The sequence below is a fragment of the Anopheles maculipalpis genome, chromosome 3RL, assembly GCF_943734695.1.
Source record: "Anopheles maculipalpis chromosome 3RL, idAnoMacuDA_375_x, whole genome shotgun sequence".
Lineage (NCBI taxonomy): Eukaryota > Metazoa > Arthropoda > Insecta > Diptera > Culicidae > Anopheles > Anopheles maculipalpis.
In genome coordinates, this window is record NC_064872.1 from 8,926,629 (window position 1) to 8,948,958 (window position 22,330).

General features: G+C 42.2%; 3 protein-coding genes across 5 annotated transcripts in view; 2 read left to right on the plus strand and 1 right to left on the minus strand.

Moving 5' to 3' along the window:
• The window catches only part of LOC126564123 (tyrosine-protein kinase Btk29A-like), a 71,073-nt gene extending 56,595 nt beyond the window's left edge, over window positions 1-14,478 (plus strand). For all 3 annotated transcript variants that reach the window (XM_050221058.1, XM_050221059.1, XM_050221060.1), the window contains 10 exons: window positions 8,955-9,373; window positions 11,569-11,697; window positions 12,602-12,682; window positions 12,761-13,020; window positions 13,096-13,289; window positions 13,365-13,536; window positions 13,606-13,774; window positions 13,849-14,086; window positions 14,171-14,304; window positions 14,380-14,478. In XM_050221058.1, coding sequence (XP_050077015.1) covers window positions 8,955-9,373; window positions 11,569-11,697; window positions 12,602-12,682; window positions 12,761-13,020; window positions 13,096-13,289; window positions 13,365-13,536; window positions 13,606-13,774; window positions 13,849-14,086; window positions 14,171-14,304; window positions 14,380-14,478 — 1,895 coding nt within the window. The remainder of the gene's footprint in view (window positions 1-8,954; window positions 9,374-11,568; window positions 11,698-12,601; window positions 12,683-12,760; window positions 13,021-13,095; window positions 13,290-13,364; window positions 13,537-13,605; window positions 13,775-13,848; window positions 14,087-14,170; window positions 14,305-14,379) is intronic.
• The window catches only part of LOC126565322 (40S ribosomal protein S5), a 326,252-nt gene that overhangs the window by 75,584 nt on the left and 228,338 nt on the right, over window positions 1-22,330 (minus strand). The gene's annotated exons all lie outside the window — the stretch shown is intronic.
• The window catches only part of LOC126565035 (dolichyl-phosphate beta-glucosyltransferase), a 159,300-nt gene that overhangs the window by 62,734 nt on the left and 74,236 nt on the right, over window positions 1-22,330 (plus strand). The gene's annotated exons all lie outside the window — the stretch shown is intronic.

Consider the following 22,330-nt stretch of genomic DNA (forward strand, 5'->3'; position numbering starts at 1 on the left):
CAACGGAATACACTTCAGAATTAGCTCGAATTCGGAACAGGCATTTCGCTAGTAGAGTTGGAGTAGAAATGTGCAATAATTCCGAATTTCTTATCAACATGAGCCAGCAATTTTCAAAACAATTTCATTTTTAAATGTTTTAAGACACATAGACAGCTTGCTCGTAACATCGAACCTGTAGTGCTAGCAAGATTTTCGTGGAAACACCATAATGTCGTCTACTATATGAGCCCGTGTTTGGCATGCAGTTTTTGATAAACAAAAAACAAAAAAATCTCTCTGCCATAACGACGTCAAATCAAAAGCTATGATGTAACGTCCACAATTTTTAAGGCTCACCTTTCGCATTCCGCTGGTAACCCGATCCCCAATCTAGAGGCCTATACCGGATTGCGCACTCATTTAAACCGGTTGGATTACCAGTGTGCCAGTACAACGGATCGCGCATGATTACGTTGTGATAGCGCGCGTTGCTGTGAAGCTGCATGGCTATTAATTCCCTCGGGAGGACATTCCCTTCCTCCCTTATCACCCCCCCCCCCCTCCCCATACACCAGTCGCGTACTGCTTGAATTTGTCTGGGTGCGGTGATGCTTGCGAAAGTTCTCACTTTTAGCGCGCTTAATGAAATGGCCCTTCACAGGTCCTCCATATCGGGCATCCATCATCGGGCACAAAACTTTTAAATCAGCGGTCGTAAAATAAAAGCTGCAAGCCAAGGGTGAAGCTGAGCCACTTGTCCGATTCGCTACTGCGTTTCGGCACGTCTCTGTATTGCAATCTAACTCGCGCTTGAGGATCTGATAGAGACGGCAGCGATGTTGATACTGGTTTAATGAGTTTGGAGTGTTTTATGATGATTTATTAAGATTCGAAATTTATCACTTGGACACATAGGGCAGCGCCAGCGGCCCATTGCGACGTGTGGTTTAGTGTCATTATGAGGTGCTGTGAAGTAGTAGGTAGTAGTAGTAGTAGTAGTAGTAGTAGTAGTAGTAGTAGTAGTCACCGTGTCTCTGTACGCAAGACCTTCAAATGTGGTGGCAAAAGTTAATGCTTAAGAAGCACGCCAAGCGCTTGAAGAGGTTGCTAAAGCATGCCAAGTGTTTCGTATCGTTTCGCTCGAGGGCTTGCGTTTTTCATTTACATTGAATGAAATTAGTTTGGATGGAAAATTCGCGCCTGGTGACTTTGGCAGTGGAGGTAGGTGGCTGCTGCTAAGCTCACGGCTGACCTCCAGCTGACCTACCAGTTCAGTTTGGCAATATGGCAATATTAATATGTTTGGTGTAATACGGTTGTAGAGTAGCTGGCACGAGCCCAAAAAAAAACCCTTAAAAGACGTCACGCAATCAACTTGATCGTTGGTGAATTGAATTTAATTAAACCGTAATGTGTTGTTTGCTAAAATTAGAAGTGAATAATGCAGATTAATTTACATAACATTAAATCATCCAAAATGGAAACTGTTTCCCATGTTTTGTAACATTAGTTTTATTTGCTCGCTTGAGCTTTTCCCCTCTAACGGTAGAACATTCTGTAAATCATCAATTTTCTAAGCTTTAACGATAGACGCTCCATCACAAATGCGAAGAAGGATAATAAATCATTCCACCGTGGGCGCATCTTCATTGCGTTTTGCTTGCATTCCCACGGTTGTAAAACGCCCGTATGTGTGTGCTTGGCTTCAAAGGCCGGCATTTTATTTGCCGAACTACAACGCCCCACAAAAGCAGCGAGTATGTGTATGTGTGCCGTTAGTTAGCTTCCACCCTTTTGCGTGGCACACTACTGGTAAATGTCTGACACCTACCTGAAAGTACCACCGCCGAGGGTGTAGTTTGAGCCACGGTTAAGCGGATTACAGCCTCTTTTTCGTGGAAAGGATTTTCTTTTCACTCGCTTATCCATTGCTCACGACGACGCCGATGCAATGTTTGGGTGGTTCTTTCACCTTCAGCTACCAGAAGATATGCCCTTCGGGGGAGGGGGTTGCTTTTTACGTGGCGTACGTAGTGTGGCACCTTTACGAGGGCCACCGGGTTTTTTTTTGTTTAGTTTTCGTTTCTCTTACGAACGGACGGCTATATGATTATCACGCATAATCGTTAAGTGGACTCGGTTTGTTTACAGTAGCGCTTGGCAGGCAAGTCTAGTGGTTTGGGGGTTTTTTGTGTGCCATTTGTGTTGCCTTATTAGAGGTAACATTTTCTTCATAGTTTTCGATTTTATTACGGTTAGTTAATTTTTGTGTGCCAGCTCAAATGAGCCGTGGTTCCAACATTCCAGGAAGAGCTGGAACGTACTGTGGGGAGTTTTTTTTTTCACGGTTTGGGAAAGTGTTCGTTTGACATTTCGGTACACGGCGTAGGAAAAAGTTATAGTTCCAAGCAGGTTGTGATGTGTGGTGTTATACCTTTGATCTTTGGAGTTTTATTGGCTTTAGCTCGGGCTGAACAGTATCGATAGTTCGATTTGTTTTATTGAAGTTGTAAAACTTGAACTGAGTTGTGATATAATGAATGCAAATAAGCTCACGGCGAATGAGTTTAACGATTGAACGCTTTTGTTTGAGAGACTAGATGAATTTTCAAGGGAGAGTACACCAAAAAATAGTCCAAAAATAAGTAATTAATAGTTTAAATCTAAAGCATTTCACTATTTTTAGTTCCTCTGTTACTTCTTATTGACAACAGTGGTAATAGTGCTTGATGATTTAATTTAAAATTTATTTATTTTATTTATTTATAATTCATTATGACCGCTTGTGATGATTAAATTGTATTAACATAATAATAAGATGTTTCGACCTTGTATTTAATTTAAAATAGCAATCGATTTTCATTTCTGTGGATATGAAATTCAATTTTGTGGCGTTCTATTTCATCTCTATGACGTTCGTTTTCGTTTCTGTGAAACAGAATAATTTCTATTTCTATCGAACAAATCACTCTCACTAAACAATTTAAGGTCGAGTCTTCTAGAAGCACCGAGCACAGAAAATTTTATTTCTTCATTGTGATCTGACGTTTTACGTTTAGTAAGCCTTTGGCTTTGTCATCGACTTTTATTATGATCATATATGACTTTGACTGCTTCAATTGATTGCTTTGAACAACATTTGAAAGAAAAAATTGCTACAAAAATTACAAGTTGTTCCACTGCTACTCGCATACACCATGTTACTCTCCTCATACAAACGTGACCCTGCAACGAAAGGAGGTTTTCACTACGAAAAATCATCACCAACGAAGACATAACTCGTTAGCACCAGCGATAGCTAGCTGCTGATCCTAGTCGACGTAGATGGGTAAACCGTTGAAGAATCACGACGACACCGCGAAACGAATGACAGCGATCGTAAAAAAAACGCTGATCCCAATTAAGGGGGCAATAAATGTAGCCTACACTAGTGAGCTACCGATCAAGCGTCTTCAGCGTCAGAGCTCGATAGGATCAAGAACGTACCAAATCCACCACAAACGATCTCTGGTGCTTTATTCAGTGGGGTTGGATGGGTTTTTTTTTTTGTTGTCTTTATTCTTACTTGCCATCAAGAGCTTTCGGTTAACATACCCATGCCCCATGCTGTTCACTGCCGCATGTAGTCACTTGCGTCATGGTATTAAATTAGAATGTATAGGCACCATGCCGAAGGTTGTGCATCTTGCAACGCACGCTCGCGCGCACACACACGTAACGCATAATTATTAGTGTCATTCTGACGTGTCCCTGAATAACACCGGCTGAAAACGTATACGCAAGCAACAGCTACCACCTATTAGACTTGCCGAAGGTTTAAAGCGCACCCTCGCTGGTGCCGCTTCTTGAGCGTCTTTATGTGCGATCACCTTGAGCCGGTAAATACCGGTAGCAGACGTTTCAATCGCTTTATATTAAATCAATCTTTCCGCTAGAGATGTCCTCTCCCGAAATGTAACACACTGCGGAGGATTAGCAATTTATATAGCCCCGGATAAGGTGAACCTCCTGCAATAAAGTGGCAACCGGTGCGAAATGATCGAGCGCCCGCTGCCATTTTGTGTCTCGAAACAGGTTTTTTTCCACTGGCGCTGCAGATCGGAGTCGCCCAATAACGCCCCAAGAAACAGGATCTTCTTATGATGAATGGTGGTCTTCGGCGAACTGCTCCATATGTCACAATGGCCCTGGTTTTTTTTTTTTTTGTATGTTTTTTACTGTCGCAGTTGCGTGATTATGCACCCCAAAGCCAAGCCTTCGAGTCACTTGCCCAAGGATAACACCTCTTGGAGTTTACTTTCTCGCCCAACCGAAACAGACATCCAATTACAGCCGCCGTGTCGGCTGGTGTCGTTCGTTTTCAACATTTTGTCTTTCGAAAAAAGGGTCCCTCCCTGTCTATCTCTTTGAGTACGTTTCCCTTTCACCAGGCGCTTAATTATCGGTGCGCATTTAATTTTTCCGTAGATTTTATAGTCAGACGTGGAGGCCATGCGTTATCTTTCCATTCTTTTCTTGAAATACAAGAACTTTGAACTTCTCGAGTCAACCATTTTTTGCACTGGTCGCGCAGTCGCGCAGTTTTGTATGAATTTTAATTATGAAACAAATTCAAATCTCATTGTGCAATCTTTTGCGGCTGGTGTAAAGCTTTAATTCTCGCTAAAGCAATAATCTGGTCCTCGCTGACGAAAGGAAAAAAGTTTTTAAGGGTTCACATGAACTTTAAAGCTGGCTTTACGGCGCAAGTGGCACAAGGGACGCTTTTCCGCGCTTCGTTTACCTTCGTGTGAATGCAGAATTTTCACACCTTACGGTCCGCGAAGGGGCCGTAGTCGTGGTTTTGAAAGGGCCCACTTAATTCCGTACCATTATGCAATGTTTAATGTGGTGCTCTTTTGGGCTGTGACAAATTTGCAATCTATTCTTTGTTGCTTAAGTAAAGCAGAACGGATGAGCAGTTGACCTCGCCGTTCGGCTGCTAAATTGGACACCATCAAGTTCAAGATTAGTGATGAGCGGATCTTCTTGGATCGCCCGGGAATGCATTAAAGAAAAAGCTTTTCGTCATGGACGTGTGGACGACTTCTTAAGTGCATTGTAAGCCTGTTGTTTTTGCTTTCTGCCGAGAAGCACACACATCAACATTAGGAAATTATAATACATAAAAAAGGAACACACCCTTAAACCGGCGCACTCACCTGGAACGGGCTGGAACTAGCTTCAAGTGTAGAGGATTTCCATTAGGAAGCAAAAAAACGACCATGTGAACTGTTTGTTAACACACAAAAAATATAGAATACCCAAAACAACGCATTAAATGAAATGATGTTCGAATTATCTGGACCCCGAGGCTTTGGGAACACCTTTTGAGAGGTCACGCATCCCTCGCAATGGTGCACCTGAATCGCTTCATTTTCTACCCTTTTTGTGTTTGTGTGTGTGACCCCAGTGATGACACGGCCATAAAAATGGTTGCATATCTAATCGTGCTCATTTAAATTCGTACTCCCCCCAACAAAAAAAACTCCTTCTCGCGGGTGGACCTACTTTCTCAGCGACTCTGTCAAATTGGACATTTTGTTACGGGAGTGGGTCTTTTTCCTTGCCATTCTAACAACCTTTCATCAAAACTACCGCCACTTTTATGCCAGAGAACATAAAGGCATTCCGTCCAAAGTTCGTTCCTTCGCTTCGTTGCGTTATTAGAAACAAATGAATTTTGAAGATCAAACCGTCGCGATAGTAGTTTCCGGTCATCAATAGCTTAATTACCATTCTGTCTTCAAGTTTGGGAACGCGTCTGCTTCGGATCGTCGCTTTTCGCGCTCTCGACCGACAGCAACAAACATGACCGATAGAAGAGGCAACAACAACTAAAAAAAAAAAAATTAAAAAAAAAAAACATCCCAACTCGCGATACTCGATCATGTCTGTCTTCTGGCTTCTGCTGCTGCCGATTCCAGCGAGACGATAATTTTAGTTTTTGTTTATTTTATTCCAGTTTTTGTGGTTTTTCGACGGAAGAATGCCTGTGCGTTTACTTCTCGTGCATTTTTGTGCGGTCACCTTTGTCCGTTCTAGCCCGGTAAACATTCCGATCGCGATGGAACCTTCTTTTTTGTTGTTTGGTTGTGTTAGGGGGAGCATGGGAGATTTTCACAGCTCCCGGCCATATTTATTATCTGTCGCGAGGTACGAGATGCAATCAAAAAACAATTAAAACCAATTTTGTCTACCGTAACCTGTTGGGGTAGGGAAAAAGCGCCGTCTGAACTGGGGGTTTTTGTTTTGGAATCTTGGTTTGAAGAACAAATGAAGATGCGATAAGAGGGTTAGAGCTGTATCTGTATGTGTTGGTAGTAGTTTACAGCGGGGAATTAAATTGAAGGTGTAAAGATTTTAAATGTTGTGCGATGTTTAGATAATGTTGGTGCAAAAAGTAGGGATGGCTTAATGGAACAGAATTCAAGGTACGTGACAGATAAAGATATTCTGCTGGTTTTGAGCCCTTTGTTTATCTCACGATCAGAACAGATCTGAGCTTAGATTAGATATCCTCCAGATGTCGTAGAAGATATTTGGGATGTTATCTTCGTTGGAGCACGTGCTCCTCAGTCTGGATTGAGGATTAATATATTGAGCTAGCTATCAGTTCTTTGTGCAGAAGTTCCCAAACTCCTAATTTCACATTGGAAATGATCGCCAGTTTCGTTTTAAAGACTTTCCAAACAAATGACTCCACGACTGACTTTAAACAAACAGTTCTTGGCTACTGCATGAGCAAAATAACAATAAAAGAAACCTCTTACGCTCCTAAGAATTATCCGTTCAGTCAGCACCACCGATTTCCGACAGGAAGCCACGGTCGATTTACGGTGGATGCGCACGTTGGTTGCGTGATTATGCCGCGCGTGGCTTCTATTTTGCAGGAAACACGAAATTGCTCATTCATAGCGCCCAACCTTACGGATGCACGGATATGCGACCGTGTCTTGCGTACCCCATACTTTTCTGTTGCATAGATGCGTGTCTTCGTGGGACTCTTTCATTGCACGGGAATGACACTGAGGCGTTTCGAATGCAACCAAGTTCTTCGGTGAAAATAGAAAATAGAAGTCATACCACTGTGAAACCATTTGACATATCCGGTCATCAACTTGACACACACGCACACTGGGAGCGGATGTGTAGCAAAGGTTGCGCACTCACTAGGGTGTGTTTGATTTCGTTCGAAACTTTTCGAAGAGGCGCATGGTTGAATGCTCCCATTGAGGTTCTAGCTTGGGGTGTACTTAAGTCTCAAGCATTGTTACGTTTCTTAACCTACGATGGACTCAATCAGACACTTTCCAATAAAAGCGCCAACTTTCTTAGCAGTTCCTTCGAGACAATTGCTTCATTTTGCGCTACATTAACTCTGACTATTTACCACCTACGATAAAAATTGATTTTTATTATTCTAGAACCTGAACAGTTCCAGAACTACCTCTAGATGAGCTATGGCAATATTTATAATGCAATCTAACCTCCAAAACGGACAAACGATAAACAACGGCGCTTTACTTTATCACTCGTGAGGTGTTTATGAAATATCCATCACAAATAAAAACAACGAGATCACAGTTCTTAGCGCGTGCTACTCCGAACGCCTCACATTGTTCTATGAGAGAAGGTGCCTGCTTCGTTGAAGAAAATTTCCCACGCGCACCAGCCAACCTGACATAATTTGCCCGCGGATAATAAATTAGATCTTAATTGCCGACTGACCAAAACAACTGACCGCGGGCGGCATTTAGTTTAAAGAAGATGATGCGCGCTGGTTGTGTAGTGTACATGGCGTGCCATTTCCCGTGCAGCGTACAGCGAGATGTATGAACAATTATTTTAAAAACTATGCAATTTCACTGGCATTTCCTTCTCGGAGTAGAAAGAGAGATCGAAGGGTTGACGCACAAAGGGTGATTTCTGCCCGAAGGTATCTACGATCCGTTATTTGCACTTCAGCGCAATTGCATTCGGGGTGTGTTGTGACTCATCGTTCCGAAACCCTCCAAGAGTTCCGGAATACTCTGAGCTTCGTGTGAGTGATCAATCACACCTGCCAGGAGTGCGAACGGAATATCGTCCCATGTTGGATGGAAACATTCCACACGCAATTACGCATCGTGGACGGTCCTCGTGTCCCGTTGGAACCATTGGAACGTCTAAACTCGCATCGAACGCTTCAAAAAGCGTAACGTGCCACGCCCTTTCCTTCCCACGGTGGTATGGACACAGGGTAATAAGACTCCAGCAGTGGGGTGCAATAAAATTCTGAATGAAAAATCTTACCATTCCACCAACGTTGAGATTTGTGCGACACGTTCGCATCTCAAACGTTTCAAACAAAGAACCTTGGGCCTTGCTGCGTTTCCTTCTTTTACGAATGCACGGTACGGGCAATACCTATTGCCTCCGGGCATTAAAAACATTTCTTTTTCGCGTTCCCGGTGCTCTCGTGATCGTCCACCTTTTGCGCCTTATAGCTGGAAAGAAGCGATGAATGAACTTGAGCTCGCTCGTTTGGGTTCGGGATGCATGCCATGAATGGACAAGCAGCAGGCAGGAAATCGCCTTTTCCTAATCGTGAATTATGATACGACGGGAGAAGATGCCTTGCGAATCCTTAACGGAAGGTGCCACTTAAAACATTCCATACCTTTTACCCAGCCAGAAGTCCTATTAATCGGTGCCCAGAGATTCGTGCATACCCTCGGGGGCTCATTTTCGTTTGCCTGTGCATCCTTTCATTTTGCACCCATAAAATCGAATGAGAAATTTAATGACGATCCGCATCGGTAGGAGAGCAATTATGTTGTGCTGGTTTTTGTCTTTTAGAAATTCGCCAACGATTAAATGTATCGCACCAACCAACAGTAACAAAGACTGATCGCTTTTTTCTACATCTTTTTCCATCGTTTTTTTTTTAGGTACTGGAAGCTCTCCTGCCCAAAATTCTACCCGAAGTACCAGCCCCAACGTACCGAACGGTCACCTGCCGTTGCCGCAACAGCAGCAATCGCAGATACATCCCCAGCAGCAGCAACAACTGCAACATCATTCCGGTACGGTACCGGTGCTCCAGGCAGTACCACAATCCACCCAACAACACTCCCAACCGCAGCAGCATTCCCAGTCCCATTCACCATCGCTGCAGCATCCAGCCACCCAGCAGCAAGTGCACCTTCAGCAGCAACAGCAGCAGGCCGCCTTACAGGCGGCCCTCCAGCAACAGCAGCAGCAACCGCCCCAACTGCAACAGCAAACATCGCAACAGTCATCCCATCATCTTAACAGCAGCTCGAGCAGCTTAGGCAACATCACGCCCACCTTCGTCGCACAGCCACAGGTAGGGTACAGGTACCACAGGTACAGGTAGGGACAGTAAAGCTCTTCGGGGCATCTCATGGGGGATACTTATCCACAAATAACGCTAAACTTCGATCTGCACAAAACACAAAAGGGATCATTAGAGGAGGAAGGATCACATAAAGTGGACGATCGGTGTACGATTTGTTAATCTTCTTTCCGTTTTTTGGGTGAAAGCGATCGTTTTCTTGAACTTGATCGTTCTACTTGTTCGTATCCGAAACGTGGCTAATATTTGTGCTTGTTGCTGTTCTCAAACGGAAAATTCTTTTCGAAAAAATCCTTGTTCATTAAAGATATGGATAAGAAATCGTTATTATTGTCGTCTTAGAGCGTCCAATCGTATCGCTCTATTACACTTGTAATCAACGTCTTATATGTGCTCTTAAACCTCAGGCATTCAACCTTTATCTTGTCACATTTGTTATAATAACATTCAATACGACAAATCATCTTCAATTTCCAGAAAAATAAGCTCCAATTCACAATATAACCTAATCGATAAAAGTTCAAACAACCGGCATTTTAGATACCTTTACTCTAACTCTCGAGAGTGCCAATAAAGGTACCAAGATTTTATGCCCGATCGTTATCGTGTCTCTCCGGTCGATCTCGATCTTCGTATCTTCTCGCTACACAAAAAAATGGCGCTCGCATGGGACTGATTTTCCACGCATCTCGCGCCCAATTTCCCAAGCCGGACATTACGGTAGGTGTGGTCAGCCCGAATTACTGTACCGATTTGTGGCTGGCATCATCATCCAGCAAACGCGCGCATCAGCTTTCGAGCCATCAAACGTCTCGCTGATTTGTATGAGCTTGCAACGCAATGTTCCCTTTTCCTGCTCAGGAATTAAACAAAACAACAAAACATCGATGGACAATACGAAAATCAACAAGAACAACAACCCTCAAAACAACGCCACCAAAACATTCAGACAGACAGAATGAAAAAGGAATGGGTTTACAGGGTTGTGTTATTAAATTCGTTAAATGCGCGAGCGCGTCTTTTCGTTCTTCCTTTCATGCACAGAAGCAGACGCTCGTGTAGCGTGTTCTTGCAAGAATCGGGCAAGAACTGGAGGAGATTTTTTTTCTCACGATTTTATTAGTGTGTTTTTTTAATGCTATTTTTGCCGGTCGCTTACCGTCATTTTGTCGCGACGCTTTCGAGTGAGGGGTTTTCGTTTTTTTTTTTGGGGAATCGGTTTTGGAAATTTGGTAGAATGACTTATGGTTTTATCGCACGCATCGATGCAATCCGAACCACTCGCTTGAAATTATGTTACTGTTTTGGGGGGAGGATTGTGTTGTTCCTTTTTTTTTCCTTTCCTTTGCAACGTTTAATGGCAAGCGCTAATTCGGTGGTACGGTTTCGTGGTGGGATTGAATTTCCTATCCCCTTTCTGACCGCATTTTATGGTGGAATGGGTAGCCGGATTCCGGCGTCGTAAAACGTTCAATTATTCCTCTTCATTCTAATGATATCGTCCTTCCAGTGGTGGTAAGGGGTATGAATATTATTATTCAAAATTATATCAGCTATGCGTTTTGAAGTGTCTATTTAATGGGATTTGGGGGGTGAAATATTTTCCTTCGAAATCGAACTAAACGCTACTAATTTTATCTCTCGAAGCATAATTTTTACGATACATTTTCGTTACGCTTGCATGATCGATTAGCTTCCATTTTAATTAAGCTGTTTGGATATTTTGGACGAAATGACTTTGGAATTGGACCCACAGCCTGCAGATGTGTACCACGTCCATTAGCAACGATTATGAATATTGAAAGGCAAGAAAAGAGAAACGTAAACGTGTACCCAAATTTGTGTACCATCTTCGTAGCAATTATGAACTCTCTGCTCGAGAAATTGTGTACTCTGCATCCGAAGCGAAAAGAAGAAGAGAACCTCTACGAAATATTCAACCTACCGTAAGTGTGACTTGCACGAATACGAAGACGGTAGACTCGAATAGACCATCCAGTGACAAAATAATGGGTGTTGTGTGTTTGTGATACCAATGGGAAAATGGTTTGTGGCTGCTTCTGAAGTTTATAATCATGGGGTATTCCTGCACACGAAGAAGCTTCCGAAATGCTTAACGCTCTCCTTTATCTATTTTAACATATTTTTTTCTTGTTCCCTTTCTCATTCCATTATCATCTTGTCAGTCTCCGACTGTGAATTCCTTTAAAACGGCGTCCCTCAACGGTGTTGGTTTGCACGTGAACGGCGGAGGGGATTTAAATATGCCCGGTGGTCCAACAGTAACGCCTGGAACACCGAACACAAAGGCAAAGGTAAGTCATCCGACCATTTCCGGTTTCAATTTCACGCGATCCAGACGGGGGATATAGAATTAAAAACTAACGTTGAGTTTAAAAAACTTTTTGGAACTCAATGTCCTTCAACTTCTGGGGTTGGTTCCAAAAATGTAGACATTGACACACCCTCTTATTCGCATTACGAAACAAAAATGCTGTTTTCCATTGTTAATAATATTGTTGTAACGATTGTGGTTTTATCACCACGATCGCGCGCCACTCAGTCAGCGAAGGAAGGCGGAGGCGTTAGAGATTACCGAAATATAAAATATTCATTCAAATCGATTGTCTGTGCACGGCTAACAACGAGGATCGCTGTTATGCTGGGAAGATTCTCACGCTGGCAGGCTCGAATGACTGGTCGCAAAAGATGTCCAGATCTATCGAGGCGCGGCTGTCATCATCATTTTCATCATGATCCAACGATCGCGCGTCACGCGTCTCTGACGGTACATTATAGTGTCGACTAATGCCCTTCATTTCTTTAATTTTGTTTCTGTTTTTTTTCGGGGTGCGTCTTGTGGATGCATTTTTTGCAGAGATGCATGAAGAAGATTGTAAAACACGCGCACACAGAAATACAAACTCCTGCCTCCTAATTAATCGTTCGTTATTTGCAATTTCCTGTGGAGAAGCTGTGAGACTGCACTTTAAGACGATCGCTCTTTTTTGTCTCCCTCACTCTCTCTCTCTCTGGCCATCAACACTCCCGTGGGTTGATTTAAAATAATTCGCATCGCTTGACTTTTAACGCAACCGGATACTCTACTTAGTGCAATTAATATGCTGCTGCTGCAAGAGGCTTATGAAGTTCCTCTTTTTTTTCGGAATGATATCTTCTTAATTTTGGACACTCTCTGTTTCAACTCCCTCCCAACAGGATGTATCACCACGGGTGAAGATCGTCGTTGCGCTCTACCCCTTCAAGGCAATTGAAAGTGGTGACCTTTCCCTCGAAAAGGTGAGTTCTGGGTTTTTAATCATTGAGCTCAACGAGTTTGTAATTCTAATCCTCTTGCTCTATCTGTCATCTCGACAGAATGCCGAATACGAGGTGATCGACGACTCACAAGAGCACTGGTGGAAGGTAAAGGATCAGCATGGCACGATCGGGTACATTCCGAGCAATTACGTCAAGGAGAAGGAGTTGCTCGGACTGCAAAAGTACGACTGGTACGTGGGCGACATGTCCCGGCAGCGTGCCGAATCACTCCTCAAGCAAAACGACAAGGAAGGCTGCTTTGTGGTGCGCAAATCGTCCACCAAGGGTCTCTACACACTATCGCTACATACCAAAGTGTAAGTATCTAGTATAGGAATAAGAATTCGAATATTAATAAGCTGCTTTACCTCTCCATCCACCAAAACACACAGACCACAATCGCACGTGAAGCATTACCATATCAAACAGAATGCTCGCAGTGAGTTTTACCTGTCCGAAAAGCACTGCTGTGAAACGATTCCGGATCTGATAAACTACCATCGCCATAACTCCGGTGGGCTTGCCTGTCGCCTTAAGACGTCACCGTGCGATCGTCCAGTGCCACCGACGGCTGGTTTATCTCATGGTAGGTAGTCCATTTTTTGACAGAATTGTTCATAAAAGAAGTAATACTAATGTGTTGCGCCCTAAAACCTTCCAGACAAATGGGAAATTCATCCCTCGGAATTGATGATCCTGGAGGAGCTCGGTTCGGGTCAGTTCGGTGTGGTACGGCGTGCAAAGTGGCGCGGATCCATCGATACGGCAGTGAAAATGATGAAAGTTGGCACCATGTCCGAGGATGATTTCATTGAGGAAGCTAAAGTTATGACGTACGTTAAGCTCGGACAATAATTTGTAGAGTGTGCCATTAATTTCTCTTTACTGTTAACCGTCAACAGAAAACTCCAGCATCCCAATCTGGTGCAGTTGTACGGTGTTTGCTCGAAGCATCGACCCATTTACATCATCACCGAGTACATGAAGCACGGATCTCTGCTAAATTACCTACGAAGGCACGAGCAATCGTTGATCGGCAACATGGGACTTTTGTTGGATATGTGTATACAGGTAAGGGAAGCACACGGTGATCCTTCCTAGACAAATTTCCTCTAACAATTCCCTATCACCATCTTAATTGCCAGGTTTGCAAGGGTATGTCCTATCTCGAGCGTCACAACTACATTCATCGCGATTTGGCCGCACGCAACTGTTTGGTCGGTTCGGAAAACACCGTCAAGGTGGCAGACTTTGGGCTGGCGCGGTATGTGCTGGACGATCAGTACACCAGTTCCGGTGGTACCAAGTTCCCCATCAAATGGGCCCCACCGGAGGTGCTTAACTACACGCGATTCTCCTCCAAGAGTGATGTTTGGGCATACGGTAAGCCTCGGAATAGCTAAGAAAGCATACAAAAAGTGCTGCATACTGATAGTAGAGCTTTATTTTTCTCGTTTCCCTTCGCAGGTGTACTGATGTGGGAAGTGTTCACCTGTGGCAAGATGCCGTACGGTCGCCTAAAAAATACCGAAGTCGTCGAGCGTGTCCAGCGTGGCATCATACTGGAAAAGCCCAAAGCTTGTGCAAAGGAAATTTATGATGTAAGTATCTCCCCCATCTCTTCTATTTCGCTCTCTTTCCAATCTAATAAATTACACTTTTCTCTCCAACTAAAGGTCATGAAAAAGTGCTGGTCCCATGGTCCCGAGGATCGTCCCGGGTTCCGAATACTGAAGGATCAGCTTGCTGCCGTCGCCCAGGGACTCACCGACTAAAGCCGTACAGGGCTAGGAATCTGATGTGTTCTCGGTGGCTGCGTCTTAGTTTTTAAGCTAAGTTTTTGATAAGCTCTCCCAAGCTCGAAAATGTCTGAATCGATTACTTTACATGGGCGATGTGGACGAAGTGTTAATCTCTTCTTTATTTTTTTGTAGATTTTTTTGGTTTTCAATACGAATATTTCAGTATCTTTTTTGTAAAAACAAAATCTCTAGATGAGGTAAATTTAGTCGCCGACCGGTAAAGTTTATTTTATCTTACCGTAACTTTTAATGCAACCGTTTTTTTTTACACAATGATGATGTGTTAAAATGGGAATATTTAGCGGTTGCAGAGGAATTGAACGTGAACACGAGCGCGCGCGTAAGGAAGAGAGTGCCAGATTTATATGTTCTAGTATACGTTTGGGTTCCGTGTGGTATGTATGTGTGTGCGGGTGATGGCATCGTGTGGTGAGGACGTAAACTATTTTGCAAACATTGATTGTGGAAGCATTAAAACTGACTGAGTGAAGAAAACGAGCTAAGAGCCAGAGCTAGGAAGGCGAAAACAATAAATCCGAGTGCGAATACTTGCTTCCTATGTAGCATAACACTCATACATAACTATCCGTTATATCGTAAAATCTATGATATATCTATCTATAAAATACACACAACCCACACACACACACACACATACATCTGGCCGCGTTGAAATACGCCGACGGATTGCATTTGGTCGGAATATTGCGAGTGATATCGAAGTGATTTTTGGTGGAGAAGAAAAACAGCCAACCCGGAACATCACGTATGCGAGTATTCCAAAATTACGTTGTGGTATTAGATTATGCAGGCATATTAAAAACACAAACATACACAAAAAGAACGCAACACAAATGTCTCTATCGTAACATACCAGTTCTCTTACATACCTAGTAAACGACGTACCATGGGGTAACGACTTAGGGTGGCGAACGCAAAATCAAACGTGCTGTCTGTCACATTGCTAAGCTAGATTAATGAACTAACAGGAAAAAATCGGCTGCCAATGCAGCTGCCACATCATGGGAACATTGTAGGAAAGTATTTAAGTGATATTTAAGATTATATTTACCGGTTCCCCCATTTTTTTTACGCTCTCCACTCTGGCAGTACGTTTGCTTTTCTTGGTTGTCAGTTTCATCTCGTATATAGTGAAGGATATGGATAGTGTGTCCATCTTGGCGTTTGTTTTGTGTATATAGGTTGCATTATAAAACGAGAATCACTTTTTGCTTCTTTTATTTTAGTTATTGTAAATGGGCTTTCTGTCCACTGTGCTTATGGGCTTTCGATCATTGTAAGGGAAACATTTCATCCAGTACGAAGAACATTTCAAACGCATAGAGGATAATTTGCAGTTGGGAGCTGGTTCATCTAACTGTTTGACATATTCAGTTGTATGATTGTAATTTTCCTCTGAGCGGTTTTGACACTTTCCCTCTACTGAATAAAATGTTCCCTTATGTTCGAAATCCCCTGTATATCTCAACTTCGATTGTTAGTGAATTGTATCTTCCTCATTACCGTATTAGCAAACGGTTGTTTATTCAGTGTAGGGATGGAAAAACATACAAACAGTGGTCTCTTAGTGCGTGTACCACTCTAGATAGAATTATTTGTCTCTGTATTATTTAAATCACACCCGTCTTAAGAACTCGTGTGTTCGTATGATTCCGTGGATTCGTTTGCCCCTCGTTTGACAAGATGTTGAAGTAAATTTACCGATGAAACTCAACCCTAGTATAGCGTAGCTAGAGCAGATCTAAGCTCCGCTTCTACCGAATACTATTACTATGAACTACTACTACTATTACCTTTACACTACTAAGCAAATCGTTAATATCAAATCAAACGGTTCGATGATACTGATAGCCGTGGAACGTGGAAATGCCATTCGTATTTTTTGTGTTTTGTTGGAACGTGTTGTTCAGCAAAACTATACTGCACACAACAACACAAATACACACAAGTCAAATCCAACATGTCGACCAGTAGTAACGGACTCGAACCAACGTCCTCCACGGTGTTTGAAGATGGATTTGAAATCAAAAAGACGGATAAAGCCCAGAGGATGTGTGAGCATGATAGCAATATCGATTTACGAAGGAAATAATAATACAACAACAAGCCAACGCACGGAGAGCAAGTGAGACAGAGTTGGTTGGCATAAACTAGTAACTACAGTAAGCATAGATATCAAAATGTCAGCATACGCGGTAAAACAAAACAAGCAGAATACAATAACAAAAGCAAACAATTAACGTGAAAACAAAAAAAAAACAAGCTAATCAGCTAATTAGCCGCTAGATCGTTTGGTTTTTCTCTTCTTTTTGTGAGTAGTTGCGTACAAAAACGCACATGCACCGGAACTCGGAAGCAACTCAATGCGAAATAAAAACCGTCAGCGATTGGGAGAGTTCGTATATGCGAAAAACCAGAAACCAGATATGCAGTGGATTAATTAAATATCAAAAAAAGAAGAAAAAAAAAAAAAAAAAAACTAATCTAATTGCTAAATAATAAATAGTGAAAGCAAGTTTAACAACGTTTGACTGAAGAACCGGTCAGTGTCGTGACGGGAAAATGGCTGAGAGAACCGCTGTAGAACCGCATAACCCGCGGCAGGTGCGGTTCAGGGATGCAGCCATGTAAGAAGAGAAGAAACCGATGGAAATCTTATTGGATAGATGTCGATCCAGTTTTTTTTACACTACAAATAAACGAAAAGCAAAATGTCTTGTATGAAATGAAAATATGCTTTATGAAGTTAACCCTTTGAAAGCGTGATAAAATCACATTATTTAGAAAATCGTAAAGAAGCGAAGCTTCCACAAGTGGGTAAATGGGTCAGTTGGGCGGGTGTGTACTTGTTCAATAAGAATGATTTATTGTTTATCCATTTGTAGAAAGTTCCACTCTCGGCGACATGGATGTTCCAGCTGTTACACACACCTTACTCGATACGGCTGTTACGCCGTCTCAATTAAAGGAAACGGATGAAACCTTCCTCCGAATGCTGTGGGATGATGAACCTGTCTGGTGCAGAGGCGTAACGTAGCTTTAGATGCACCGAGCGACATGTACCCCCTCCGTGACATCATGCTTCTAATTCAACTCTCTTTCGAGCGGCAAACCATTTCGCTACCGACAACCAACCGAGCTGTAACGGACCATTGTATCGCACAAAATTGCCCAAAAAGGGTTAGAAAATCGTTTCACCCCAATCGAATGCGTGAACGCTCTGTTTCATCCCCGGGATGAGCCATTTTGGGACGGAGTTAAACATCACACACTCTCGCAAGCTTAACCATTTTGCACTTCGTTACCGGGATTGCTAGCGGGCTATAAACTAACCATACGAAGAGGAAGCGTAAGAAGAAGGAGGCCACATGTCTAGGCGCCGTAGGCGAGACCAGTGTGAGTATATCTCCACGGAATTGTGTGTCCACCCACATCACGGGTACAGCAGCCGGTATAGGCCGGCCCCAAAGTAGGGGCAAAGGAAGTGCCTTGGATTAATTCAGGTTTTGCATATTGGCTTTACTGCGAGGGTTGCTGACCGCGCTTTTACTTAAGTGTGGATAGAGAATTTCGGTGTGTCACATGGGGTACGGTTTAAGTAGTCGTCTCTGATCGGTTTAAATCGGCTCAAATCCAGTTATAGTTGGTAGCAGGGTAACTTTGCGTTGTACCCATCAAACCAAGGTGTTCTAGAGTTCGTGTAGGTGTGAACGGGTAGGAAGTCCATAAAACAGCATTTGCCTTCGATGGTACAAAACAAACGATGGATCTAGTTGAGGGAGACACAATTAGAAGACGAAGCTGTGCGTGTTAGAAATCCGTAGAAACGATTGCTATTTATGGAAAGACATCAATACTACAAAGGAAAACAAAGTATTCATCTGTTTCGAACGTGTTTAAGTTATTCTTGTTACATTGAATATTCTTTTCTACACGTACCTAACAAGACTACTGCAAATACATTCATTTAAAGCACTGTTTTACTCGAGAAAGGCCCATATAAACTATTTGACGAGATTTGTTAAGAGAGTATGTTTTGGTTAAAAAAATAACATTTCAGCAGTCGTTTCTCGATTTCTTAGTACATTTTTTAGTACTTCAGATGACTTTAGAACTTTAGAACCAAATAAGTAAACACACCGGACGCTCACCGTATGTTTATTTCACGCGATGATTCAGACAGCTGAGTACCGGCTGAGTAGCGCCACTCACGCTCACGAAACCTCCCGCAAAGCTCTCTTAAGCTTTCGTGAGAGCAACACACGTTGCACGATGTGAAACATGCCAACCGGTTCCACACGAATTGCCTACTTTGGAACTTTTTAACCACACTTATTTGCTCAGCCAACAACAAAAAAACAAGATATCACTCTCCGCCGTGGGATGGCCGTAAAACTAAATTCGCACTACAGTACACACGCAACCTGTGAGAGCTGTTGGTGGTGATGCGTGAGTTGCTTGCTCTCGCATGATAGTTTCTGCTACAATGCTTGTAATTTGTGTAGAACTACCTGTGGTTGTGTTTTTGAAATAATTTTTTATGTCCGAATTTGAATTTTAATTTTGATGGATGTATTTATTTTTTAAATTAATTAATTAGGTTTTTTTTATTTTAAAATGAGATAAATCCTTCATAAATGGTTTAGTCTCTTTTTTTTAAGATGCCATTGTCCAACCAACCGTCTCGAATTAAAAAAAATCATTAGATTTATATCATCGTATCTTGAAGGAAACGATAATCATCTCTTTGGGATTTTACCTTCAATCGTGCTGTGTGAAAACCGACACAGTCGCTGTCGCATCTACCACCAGATAGTTCCAGTATTTTGACGTAATATTTCGTCTCGTATTTTTTTTTTTATTTTCTATTTCTAGACCTGCTCAGGATTGAGCACGTCTTGACGACATGGCCAGATCCCTAGGTCATGTTTTATTTAGAGAGAGGTTTAATCGTATGAGTAGTATTCTAGAAATGTTTTACTTATCATAATATCAGAAAAAAGCATCGAATAATAGCATCTAAAAAGTAAGAGAAAATAAAAAAAACCATGAAAATAAGATAATTTCAAACAACACACAAAAACAACTCCTCTTTTACTAAGCAAAGAACAAAGAAAAAAATTGTTTGTTTTATCATATAAAAAAATCACCCCCAGTAAGCATAAAAGAACCTTAACCTGAAGAACACTGAATGCACTGTACAGCAAAGAGCGCGAGTTCCACTATATTAGTACTCAACCGACGGCTGTTTCGAATCATTTTTGAATTCACTGCGAACGGAAACGAACGAATCGACGGAAACGCTCCTCACTTAGTGACGGCTTAGAAACGGTTGCATAGAACCTCAGCGTGTAGTGTTGCTTGTAGTGTTTTCGAAGGGTGTGATAAAAAAAAGGTGTGATAGTAGCACTAAAAGGTGAATAAAACAAGAAAAAACGTAGCATAAAACGTGTGCTGTTTTGGACTGTGGAAGATAGAGTGGAATTTTGGAGTGTTTAAAATCAAGTTTGGGAAATTTTATTGAACTATAATTTCGTTTTACTCATCGTGATTGTGTTTCTTTTCGATTCACAGTGCAACAAACGAAGCAAACGAATATATTGAGAAATCCTTCATCGAAAAACACCTCCAATATCAAGTGTGGTAAGTGTCCGGGACAACCGAGTCTACTAAAAAAGAAGCTTTTTTCCCTTCACGAAACTGAAAACAAATCATTGACTGTGTGTTGCTAAAACAAAACTACTACCATCATCTTGCTTTGCAAATCACGCGCGCACATTCGTGTCGGTAACAACAGCAGCTGCTTCTTAAAACCCATTCCGTGTGGTTCGTGTTCTCTGCTATGTTCAACAACTGTTAACCGAAATTGTTCTAACACACGACCAAGCTGTAGGAACATGCTTTCAGTACCGAAATCGAAGGCATTTTGCGCAGAAAAAAAAAAAGATATTTTCCTGCACCTCCGTGTACCAACTTGTGCAATTTTCGTGCCACACACGCTTCCCACAGAGACACATTCATGTTCGCGGAAGAAATTCCCATGTTGGCCCACTGGGAAGGTTCTTCCGCCAGCGGAATTCCGTATCGATTTATCTTGATGTCACGGATACAGTGGGAACGCGAGCTTACGAAATACGCGAAATACTCGTAGTAGGTACGAGAAAAAAAAAACTAGTAAAAAGAATAACACGAAATCGACTGTTGCCAGGACAGCGGAACATTGATGAGCCCCCAAAATACGTTGAAAAAAAAAAACCTCACGGATTCTACTACAATACGCGAACTTTCTCGGACGTTCATCGTGGGTAGTGTGATTTTACGCCAAAAAACCGTGAACGTCCCTATTTATAGTCGGAAGGCGTCGTCGACTATGTATGTTGCGATTTCGCTTTTTCGAATATTTATCATTTTTTAAATTCTCTTTCGAGTAAATTCGTTGCTGGAACAGGAAAAAAAAAACGTTAATGGAAAGCATTTTCCTCCAGCTCAAATAGCCGTGCAAAACTGAAAGCAGATAGCGATCGTAACAATGTTTCAACACGCAGTAGAATCTGTTGGTGGCGTGATGCAAAATGGTTATTCAAAGGCATATTAGGATACCCTCCAGAGAACGTTAATCCATCGTCGCACGTTGGTCCGTGGGTGAACATCGGGTGAAAATGGGATTTTTGCTGGGAATGTAATAAAAGTTAGGAGGATATTAAGTGCATATTTTGTTAATAAAAATTAAAATAAAAAAATTGCAGAAATCAAAAGCAGCTCAACCTGATGCAAAAGATAGAATTGAAAAATCGTTTTGTCTTCCAAAAATGAATTTTTAAATTAATATCTTAAAATTACATGTCCACAACTTTCTTATTATTGAGACGTTGAAATTTCGAAACATCTGAAGAAGGAACTCCTGAAGAAGTACCATCAATAATTTGTCCAAACCCCCAATGTTCTTCACTCTAAGTTTTGAACCACTGTGCTTTGTGGCACTACTCTTACAGGCATGTTCCTGCCATACGTTATGTCGTCTAATCCAATTTATTACTCCTCGCCAACAGAAACTACTACGTGACACTGCGATCGTTATCGCATAATTAACCTTGTCGAAAGGGATGCAGATTTTAATCAAAAAATTGCTCTTTATTCTCCACAAATTTTTGGTGGTGGATTCTCTTGTGTGTTTGAAGAAGAATTTGGTTAGTGGAGGTATCATAAAATCGAAGAAATTAATATGATGCCTATACGAAATGAAGTTGTTCGGCGACTGTTCGAACAGGTTTTCCTAATTAGGCAAAAAAGAGCACACAAAAACAAGCTTTATTGGAGATGTTTTTTGCCAAATATTCACCCCGTGTTCCCGGTGACCGGTTCCATGATAAAGCAGATGCAAATGTAATTATTTTTTCTTGCTCCAATCGATGTATTACTATCTATCGGTATGTTGAAAAAAGAATATTTTTTGTCTTCTACCCTTTCTTTGGCTGTGTGGAAATGTGTAGCAGACAGTTTCCGTTTTGTCTGCAGGTATTGCAAACATTGGTGCCACTCCTACCGCTCTTGTTTACTTCGGTTTCCCTGGCATCAAAACCCGATGGGGCCTGGCGGTTGGGCTGATAATCGACTCGTTTCCCTGTACACGAAACGATCGACCTTCGAATGGGTTGCGGATGGCAATTCCCGTTTCCGGTCTAGTCTTTGCACACTTAGCTGGAGGGGGGGGGGGGGGGGGGGGGGGGAGCGTGGAACAGTGGAACTAGGTCAGAGTTACACCGCAGCAAGCCTACGCAACTTTTGGGCAGAGATAGTATGTTGT